General features: G+C 30.9%; 1 protein-coding gene and 1 long non-coding RNA gene across 3 annotated transcripts; one reads left to right on the forward strand and one right to left on the reverse strand.

Moving 5' to 3' along the window:
- Positions 1 to 787: 787 nt before the first annotated feature.
- On the forward strand, positions 788 to 2,208 carry LOC114177543. Its single transcript, XR_003603144.1, has 3 exons — positions 788 to 880; positions 984 to 1,070; positions 2,140 to 2,208. It is a non-coding gene; the product is annotated as an uncharacterized LOC114177543 (long non-coding RNA).
- Positions 2,209 to 3,867: 1,659 nt separating this feature from the next.
- On the reverse strand, positions 3,868 to 7,952 carry LOC114176521 (pheophytinase, chloroplastic). 2 transcript variants are annotated; one of them, XM_028061587.1, is made up of 7 exons: positions 7,749 to 7,952; positions 7,557 to 7,667; positions 7,318 to 7,456; positions 6,308 to 6,478; positions 5,605 to 5,845; positions 5,321 to 5,412; positions 3,868 to 4,348 (listed from the first exon to the last, which is right to left on the reverse strand). In XM_028061587.1, exons 1-7 carry the CDS (start codon positions 7,822 to 7,824, stop codon positions 4,075 to 4,077), a joined length of 1,104 nt encoding a protein of 367 aa, XP_027917388.1. In that variant the 5' UTR covers positions 7,825 to 7,952; the 3' UTR covers positions 3,868 to 4,074. The 2 variants fall into 2 exon arrangements, with proteins under 2 accessions (XP_027917388.1, XP_027917389.1); XM_028061588.1 differs by having other exon boundaries at positions 7,557 to 7,663; positions 7,749 to 7,856.
- Between the last annotated feature and the right edge of the window lie 2,646 nt (positions 7,953 to 10,598).

Genomic DNA, 10,598 nt, shown 5'->3' on the forward strand with positions numbered 1-10,598 from the left:
GATGATAATGAGAAGAGTTACAGAAAGGTAGTGTCTATCCACTACCTACCATGTCTGGAAAAAAAAATCGTTCACTTACCTACTTTGCTACTTGTTGGGTATTCATAAATAGTGAGTTAAAATATTATTATCTTCATAAAAAACATGAATAGATTTTTTTATACCTACATGTATTTATGAGTACTCACAAATATTTATATATATATATATATATATATATATATATATATATATATATATATATATATTTAATTTTAAATAAATTTGTTTAAAAACAAATGTTTAAAATATAAGCTTAGAAAAATAAAATAATTTTAAAATACAATTTAAATCAAATTACCCATTAAAATATTAATACAAATAAATTTGTTTTTTTCTAAATAACAAATTTAAACAAGTTGCACCAAAATATAAAGTTTTAAAAACTAATATTTTTAAAAATAACTTTGATTTCATATGTTTAAATTATATATATATATATATATATATATATATATTTTAAACTATTTTTTAATGATTAATATTTTTTTCTAATAATTATATTGAATTACCTTATATATATATATATATATATATATATATATATATATATTAAATAAAATTTATTAATAATGATTAACGAATAATGAGTATCCACATGTCACGTATTTTGTAAGCCCCAATTTTTCAGCTTATATGTGTATGGGCCTGACCCTTCTCGTAGATCCAAGGCCAGCCCAACCCAACTATAGGACCCCAATACCCTGTCCAGCCTTCTCATCTTCACTTGTCTCATTTTCAGAAACAGTTTCCTTTTCCCCTCTCTTGTCTCCTACAAGGTGTTCTGCTAGGGCACAACGCTCTTTCGTCTCTGAGCTAACGAAACCCATTCTACCTCCAAGTAAGTTGAACCTTAGTGTTTCTAGTCCGTTTCTTCCCCCTTTACATTGTTTAAGCATGTTAGTCAGGTTAGGGTTCAATCTCCTAACCTCGTTTTGTCTAAGTTTTCATGTTTCAGCTCACTATTCTTGTTAATGGAGCTGTTGTGCTCCTTAGCTTTGGGTTGTTTGCTTTTGCTACTCTAAATCCAGGTAAGGGAAGTTAGGTTCTCTTTGAGCATGCTACTTGTTTCACTGTTATTTTATGCATAACAATGATTTGAAAATGCTTATGCTCGTGTGTGATTGAACTATAAAGCTTGGTTGGACTATTTCTGGTGTTGCATGCGTGGAACAGTGGGGGAGAACTGATATTCTCGCCCAAGCGAGCTCACATCGCCTCGCTTGGACGAGAATACCAGAAGCTCGCCCAAGGTTCTGCCTCGAGCGCTCGCCCATGCGACCCGTTCATGTTTTGAGCGACACCCCGTCTCGCTCAAGTGAGAAAGTCTCGCCTAAGCGAGAGCTCGTGAAATCTCCTAGGGGCCACTGTTGCAGTCTCGCCTAAGCGAGAGCTTGCAGCTTAAGCGAGGTGACTTCCCTCGCCTGAGCGAGGGCTCCTAGCTTGAGCGAGGCTAGTGCAGAGGAACGTTATAACATTTTTTCTTGTATGTTTGGGTGATTTGTGGCATGATTGGTTTAAAATACCTTTTTAAACGAGGAGTATGTGAATATGCTTGACTGTTTGATTCCTATAAATTGAAATTTGCATGCTTGGTATGAAATTGATCATGGTTATGTTGGTTGGTAGTGTTTTGGCAAGAGAATTGGATGTTTGAGACAAAAATGGTGGTTATGGTATGAGAAACATGAAATCGGTGTGAGATAGGCATAATTCCATGAGTCTCGTGGGGAGACCTCATGGTGGTGTGTAGTGTATATAATTAAGATAAGGATTCAAGTAAGGATCACATCCCAAAACTCTAAAGGATCAGTGAGTCTCATGTAGAGCAAACTGATACAAGTGGTAAGAGTTGCAGAAGGCCCTAGTCTCTGGCAAGATAATGACCTTAGACACTTAAAGGCTAACCTTGAGTCATAGTGTCTTGCTTGTTTGCTCTAACATGAATTGGTGCTTACTTTGCTGCATGTTTGAGGATTGTTTTAAGCATTTGTTTGCTATAATATGTTAAATTTATTTTACATTAGTTTACCCTTTCATTTTTGTGTATGTTCGTGTCTTGCTTTCTCTTTTGCGATAATCACCTTATGGTGGGAGCAGATGGAGGAAATGTTGAAGGTAGACCTGACAGTCGCAACGGTGCAGTTTAGATGGCATGTTGTATGTGGCTCTTAGGAACAGTTTTAAGGCTCTAATGCCTTTGTAGTTCTTGCTATATAAGCAGCTTCTTTTGCAAAGCAGTTAACTTTTAGATTCATGTCTAGTTCATGGCATTATGTTTGGTATGCCTTAGTACCTTCAAGTACCTTCATGGATAACTGTAACAGTATATTCTGAAGTGTATATTGTTCATCTCGTGTGCTCTTTATTATTATAATCATGCGATGTTTTATTTAATAGATTATTCTATTTAAATAGATGTCACATATTTTAATACTTATATCCATCTCATTAGCAAGTATGCAATGAATTAGTAGTAAGAATTCATTAAAAATATTAATTTAGTGTTAATCATAAATTTTACTAACAAATATATGCTATAGATATTTTTTTACATCCAAACAAACAGTCTTTCTCTCTCTTCAAACTTCTACTCGACTATCCAATTATTGAAAATGAGGAATTATCCATAATAATTTTTGTCCAGATATTATTTTGACTTATTTTGACCTGTCGGAATAAATTCCACGTTGCAATTCGAAAATATACACTTTAGGCTGTCACAATAAATTTTTTTTTCTCTTCCCTCTAATTGTCGTCATATTTTAAATATGATTGTCTCTTACATACACCTAGATTGATTTCCCTCTACTTAAATAAGTGAGAGAAATAAACTTTACATACTGAAGCCTATTCTCCACACACAAAGAAAGAAAATCCAAAAGTTCATTTGTTCATTTGATGGTTATATGATGATCTCAAAGGTATACTTATTGTGAAAGTTCCTTGAGGAAGGAACGGCCATAAACCAAGTGTTGCCACCTTCAAACCAACATCCTTCAAAAATAAGAAACATTTAAAATCATTTGAATTTAACCACAACCCCTCAATTTTTAAGAAATGAATGTGAAGAGTTGCTTTTTATAGAAACAAATTGAGGTATTTTAAAAGAAACATTAATGAATGAAATATTTAAAGTATTGAATATCTTAAATATCATTTTATTAATCCTACAATTCATCTCAAATTATTTTAAATGTTATTTTACATTTTAAAAGTAATTAACTTATTTATAATTTTAAATATTTTTTATTTAAAATCTATAACAATATATAAAAAAATATCTTCTTTTATATCCACATTTCATTATTTCAGTTTTAACCAAAATTATTATTTTAAAAATTAATTATTTTATAAATAATTTATCTTTAACCGTTATTCTAACAAACTTCTTTTGTCTTTAACTATTATCTTAAAAACTTTTGTTTGTGTACATATTTTATTTTTATAATTTTATATTCAATAACTATTTTAAAATTTAATTATATATTTCTTAGTGATCTTAACTCAAATTTCTATAAAAATTAAAAAATACAAACACATGTTCAATAACATCTGTATTTTCACTGGTAATATATAAAGTGAATTGTAGAACTAATAACATATAAAACCTTTTGAAAAAAAATTAATTATTTTAAATAAGAATATATGAGATGAATTGTAGGATTAATAATAATAATAATAATAATAATAATGAAAATATTTATTATTTTGGCTATTTTATTTACTACTGTCAGATGATCGAAAACCAACCAGATTAACTCTTATTTGCAAATGTCTGAAGGAGAAAAGTCAGAGTGCAAACATATAACTAACGAAATTGTTTTATGTAAGAAATGAATGCATACATTATCTTAAAAATATACAGGTATGTAAAACGATTCTTGTAATGTATTCTTGCCATCATGTTCTCTATCCTGAGTATTCTTTACCCAGTTCTTTGTACACAAAGTATGCTGGTAACTACTATTGACTACTTGAAACTAACTGAATCAAGAACTTGCACCTGATTGGTTTTAAAAATTAAATACATGTTCAAACAGTTTGGAGAGTCACTTCAGGTGTGAGGGTTGTCAACCAATCCAATAAAGCCTTGTTCACAAGCTCTGGTGTCTCATCATGTGGACAATGCCCGGCCTGCAAGTTTACAAGAGTTGTTTTTGGATAGAACTCTTTGATTCGATTAGCCTTTCCTGGACCAACCCAAGGGTCAAGGTCGCCCCAGAGCAACAACAACGGGCAAGATAGTTCACTTAAGACAGCATTTAGAGTGTACTTGCTCTGATTCATCATGAACCGTGTCATTAACCTGGAGACAACATTGGGTGAAGCAATGAAAACAAATAAACAGGAATAGTTAGGAGAAGAAACTCATAATTAAGGTTGGAAATTTCTCAAATATGTGATATGTGGAATAATGAGATATTCATATGATCAATTATGTCTATAGATGTGGTTTATTTGTCGATCAATCTTATAATTGTTGCATAAATTTTGATACAGTAATCTCATATAATTGACAACAATTTATGATGGTATCTACTTTGTAATGGACCTAGAATGGACGAAGAACTCTATAAATTTTACCTATGCTCTGTGTTTTTGATTCATCAAATATGCTCTATTCTACATTATACTATACCATCAACTATACCATCAAAGTTTAGAGAAGAAAGGTTTGAAACGAAAAACATTAAAGCATTCTCATTATAGTGACAAATGGTCGAAGGTTAGTCCTTAATCATTTTCCCACATTACTTTTACATTACAACTTTACTTTGACCACATTAGTTGGTTTATAGCATAAGTATCCCTCTTATCTACATTGCTAAAGCCTGAGAAAACGTGATTCTTACCCATATATAACAACAGGAAAGCCAAAATAGAAATTTACAGCATAGTATTTGGATCTAATTGCAAGGTAGAGAAATTCGGTCTCACACTGAAAGTATGGAATTCTGATGCGGGTTTATAAAGTCTTATCATCTGGAGCTTTTTCTAACTACAATTGTTACTTTTTACGGTGCAACTTTCCCAAGGTTTATATTATTCAATATTATAGTTTTTTACCGTGTATCTCGATTGCAAATGTGCAGCACGCATTTTCTCAAGCTAGTGAAATGGAATAGTGAAAAGCATGGGATTACATTCGAGGGGATTCTGAAGTCAATTTTATAAGGCCTTGGACTCTAACAATAGTAATAGCTAGGCTTTACGGTGTAAAGCTCGCAATGTCCTTTTCATCAAACATAAAAGTATTAGCATGGACATAGTCATGTACCTGTAATAAACTTCTCCAGCATTTGGATCTTGAGCTGGCCTTGATATAGATTCCACAAGATAGTCATCCACATTGGAAGAATTTATATACACCTGTGAAAAACTATGCATTCAGACATATATGTACAATGCAACTAGTAACAAATAAATAGTAGAAAGTTGTTGAAAGGGAATACGCAATCCCACCAAAGACAAAAGCCTCCGGGAATGATATCCTCACAATTAAAAAAGCTAACACTTTAGTAACACAAATTTGGTTTAATAAGATGATAGCAAGAAACATACACTTTTTAGAACTGACACAATGCGAGCTGGTTGCTTTGCCTGCCAGAACAAAAATCCAAGAACTACACGCTGGAAAGCTTCCTTCAAAGGCTTTAGGACAAACTTTTGTAGGGCTGTTTCTTCAGAAGTTTTACTTTCCCTTTTCTCATCACCAAATTGTCCAGCAGAATTTAGTAAAGCAACACCATTTACAAGCTCAGGCAACCCAATTGCTGCAACCAAAGCAGTAAATCCTCCGAGGCTGAAAAATTATCATGATGGAGGTAAACAGCATTTATACTTTATATAGCACATATTGTTGTCTGTCAATTCTATACAAAAAACAAAATTGTACTTGGAATTTAGTATAAATAAGATTTTGGTCCTGTGGCATCAACTTGTAAATAAATTATTAGACAACTCAGGAGTAAGAAAAAGTTAAGCATTGCATTGCAACAACCATATTTGACAACATAATACTTGAGAATTAATTTGCCGAAGATAATTTTCTACATGTTTTCTAGTTAATGAAATCTCTGTTGCTAAGGTAAAATGACATAGTTACTAGTGCACGAATGCCTTGAGAGCCAATCAAACAGTGTCCAACAAGACGACTATGTTTGGGGGAAACCATGCATGGAAAACAACATCAAAACTTGTGAAAGGAAGAAGACCAGAATTTCAGACTATACCCAGATGCAAATTCAGGCAATATAGTTCTTACCTATTTCCAACTAAAACTGCTGGTTCTTTTACTATTTCCGTCACAAAGTCCACCACTTGATCCCTCCACACCATGGCATCATAATCGATAAGTGCTTTGTCACTCCACCCAAATCCAAGCAAGTCAATGGCATATACCTTATGTTTCTTGGCCAATTCTGGAATGTTGTACCTGGAGATATAAATAAACATATATGATTATCTCCACATAAAAAGTGATCTTATCGCACGGATAATTCAAGGCACTAACAAAAGAAAAATTGCTATAAAAATTACATACACCGCAAAGACAAAACAGAAACACTCAAGCTTATTAGCTTACAAGAAGGAGCAATAGTAACACATTATATCCGATGTATTGATGAAGTTAGAATACAAAAACATATGATGGAAACACGTGTAAAATGGGCACACTCGGTCCCTATACTGTAAAAGGTCGGGGTTCATTTTCTCCATGTACTTTCATTCGGCCATTCCATGTAGATTCCGATCCCCGTCTGCAGCAATATGTTACAACACATACCCTTTACGACACAACCATCACGACTAATGTCTGGAGGATGAAAATATAAACAGAACCATAGTATAAGGACCGAAACCTAAACTAAATAGGAACAAGGACGCTAAACCTACTGGAATAAACGTTAGCAAAACATTATCTAACAAGCTTCTATTGACATACACTTAGTCCAACACGCACGATCCTGTAATTTCTAATGAACTTGAACCCATCATAATAATATACTTAAAAGAATGTGTCAGGTAGAAACTATTATTTCCAGGAAATGCTAGTAGCTCAATCTCTAATACTTATACACACTTTCAAACATACGCTCTTATTCACTGTAATTTAGAATTGAAAATCCAAACTTCGCTGGGCCTTACTTCTAGTTTCCAAAAGAAAACACATTTCCCAAAAAAAATAAAATAAACAGCAGTCTGGTAAGGTGATATGCAAAATGAAGGTAAACTATTGGCGCCAAAAGATAAAAGGAGCAAAAAAAAAAAAACCTCCAGTGGAACGCAGAGGCCCCAAAACCATGAATAAGAACAATGGGGGAACCTTCTCCTTGCACAACGTAGTGTATTTTATGACCCCTCCATGTCCAATAATTGTAACCTTCTGCCTTGTACGGCAATCTTTCAAAACCTGAACACATATTCATTCTCCGTAAGCACAACATAAGCAACATTCAACACAAACCACACACACACACACTCGAATGTGAGTTAGTATCAAATCCACTAACCTTTGGAAGACGGCTGAGCTTCCGCTGTGAGAGTGGAAGAGGCGACCGAAACGCCGGAGGCCACGATTCCCTTAACCGCAAAAGTCCTCCGACTCATTTCGCACTTGCTTCCTTCAAACGACATGAAAAGTGAGGAACGAAATGTTGTGGAAGTTAGTGAAAAAAAGAGAGAGATAGAGATAGATGCGTTACGTTGAGAGAGAGGGAGAGAGGTTTTAGTGAGGTGTGATGGGACGGAAGGGCAGAGAGCACATATGGAAGAAGCCATTGAAGTGAACTGAAGTTGGAACTGGAATTTACTTGTTCCACTTTTGTTTGTGGAATTGGGAGTTTTGTGTGGTGAGTGATTTTTGAGCTTTGTGGCAGACTCCAAACCAGAAAACCGCTCTCACTCACCGTGATATTATTTCTTTTTCTTTCCACAAAATTGTACTCTTTAAATACCATTACCGATATTCTTTTTAACATTTTTCAAAATATGTTTTGTATTAATGAATGAATTCCTTTTTTAAAATTATTATTCATATAATCTTATTTCTTATTTGATTATTATAAAATATAAATATAAGATTTAATTAAGTTTTAAGTTCCGTTTTCTTAATATTTTTTTATAATAAGGTCTTCCAGATATTTATATTTTTTAATTGAATTTCTGTGGTTAAAATTTTTTATTAGACAAATTATATGATTGTTGTCTAATTCTATGGTTTTACTTTATTTTCTTTCCGTATTAAAAAATGTAAATTTTTACTATAATATATAATTACTCGTATAGTATCCAGTTTGGGACTAGTACCTCAAATAAGTACTTTAAATAAGGTGTTAATTGCATCTTAACTTTTGAAAAACTACTTCAATTAGATCCTTTTTAGACGGATTTGACTAACGCCGTTAACAACATGTCACGTATTAATTTGTGGTTTTTTTAATTTTTTTAATTTTTTTTTAATTTAGTCAATTTTTTAAGTTCGATAACTAAAATATAAGTTAGTATATTAATTTATACCTACACATGATCATATAAGAGAAAATTTGTTACATTACCATAACTTTGTATGATCTGTTATTAACATAACAAAATCGTGAATGACGTAAGCAAAATCTTTATATTTAAACTTGTGTCTAACTATGAATAAATCATCTAATCTCAATAATTAATAAAAATAATTATTATTAATTTAACATATTTTAAGTGTTGATCAATCATAATTAGTTTGGATTTGTATATCGTTCAAGTAATAAATTAAACAATTGTTTAAGTCTGCATTTTAATTTTGAGAGTTTGATGTGAACTTAATTGGAATACAAACTTATAAAATTTTAAAAGTCATATTACATTATGAAATATTAGAGGTTATATATGTAATTACAGTATGTAATACTATGAACATTGAAAATTTGTAAAAATTTAAGAGATATAAGATATATAATAGAGATAAGAGATATGTCGCAAGAGGAACTTATTTTATTTATATATATATATATATATATATATATATATATATATATATATATATATATAAACAAAATGCAACAAGATATAAAGTGACAGTGACATAACTTTACGTGATCTTATTTTTTTAAATAAAGTTACAAAATTATTAATCTAAGAATTTTTCATTTCTAAATGCAGATTTAGATAGAGTCTAAGAGGTCAGGTCATAAGTTGAGCATGAAGCCGATAAAAAAATAAATAAAATTAAGTTGGTATAAAATCATACCATATTTATTAAAATAAGTTTAGTGAGAATTTCTCGTAGATATCCTTATTTTATTTACATATTAACTCTAACAATTTTTATATGATGTATACACAAATATATTATATTGTTGAATGGATCTATATGAAATTAATGTATGTGATGAGATGATTAAGATTGAGAAAATGGAAATACCTTAACGGTATTGTGCTAAGTTGTGGTAATTGTTTTAATTATACAAGTTCATTAAAAAATATATATATATATTATAACTGCAAGATAATCTAAGTCATAGATTAATGTATCAGGTGACAATAAAATAAATGAAATTCTTGCATAATAATAAAGTAGGTAGAAAGAACCACCTAATGAGTCAAATGTTAATATAATGGAGAAACATGCTTAATATATGTTTTCTAAAACCATCAAATTCTATCAAGTTGTCCTAGTGTTATATGTTACAATTGAAGACTTGTGTAGTTGTGATTTATGGATCAAGTGTAACTTGTAGTTGTGAGTTTTCTAGATTGATACTGTGTTGTGTGAATGATATGTGTGTACCCTTATATTGTATATGCTATTATGTTGTAATTATATTTGTATGAATTAATCAAGTGATCTTGCACGTAAACACAAATTTTCAAGCAGGATTATGAGTGTTATTTTAATGGCTAAATTACCCTTTTGGTCCCTCTATTTGTCATGAAATTTCATTTTGGTCCTCGAGTTTTTCGTTGTCTCGATTTGATCCTCATATTCTTAAAAATGACTCAATTTGGTCCTCACCGTTAACTTTGACCAGACGGTGTTAAAGTCAACGCCACCTGTCAATTTCTGGTTTTTTTAATTTTTTTTTAATTTTTTAAAATTTTTTTTAAATTTTTTTTAAATTTTTTTCTTTTTGACACGTGTCACTTTATAGTCGTGCCACGTGTCAAAGTGACTCAATTTGGTCCCTATATTTGTTTTTAGTTTCAATTTAGTCCCAATTTTTGTAAAAATGAAGCAATATTGTCCCTCCTTAGATTGAGACTCAATTTAATCTTTATATACAACTTATGATGATATTCTTAATAAAATTGACATTTTTATTAAATATTTATAGAAATATTTTTAAAAATCAAATAACTTGTCACACATAAATTTAGGAACTAAATTTCAAGTTCAAAACAAAATCAAAGTCTAATGTTTTGTGTAGAATTTAAAGTTAATTTAAAATATTTATAGAAATATTTAATAAAAATGTTAATTTTAGTAAGAATATCACCATAAAATTTATAAAAAAGTAAATTTAGTGTCAATTTGAGAAAGGACAATATTGCTTCATTTTTACAAAAATTGG

The sequence above is a fragment of the Vigna unguiculata genome, chromosome 3, assembly GCF_004118075.2.
Source record: "Vigna unguiculata cultivar IT97K-499-35 chromosome 3, ASM411807v1, whole genome shotgun sequence".
NCBI classification, from domain to species: Eukaryota; Viridiplantae; Streptophyta; class Magnoliopsida; order Fabales; family Fabaceae; genus Vigna; species Vigna unguiculata.

Excerpts from the sequence above, each read along its gene's own strand:
- LOC114176521 (XM_028061587.1), bottom strand. The coding sequence starts at position 7,824 with ATGGCTTCTTCCATATGTGCTCTCTGCCCTTCCGTCCCATCACACCTC. Across the intron at positions 5,846-6,307 it reads GCAGTTTTAGTTGGAAATAG|CCTCGGAGGATTTACTGCTT; the intron begins GTAAGAACTATA and ends ATAATTTTTCAG. Across the intron at positions 5,413-5,604 it reads TTGTGTCAGTTCTAAAAAGT|GTGTATATAAATTCTTCCAA; the intron begins GTATGTTTCTTG and ends AGTTTTTCACAG.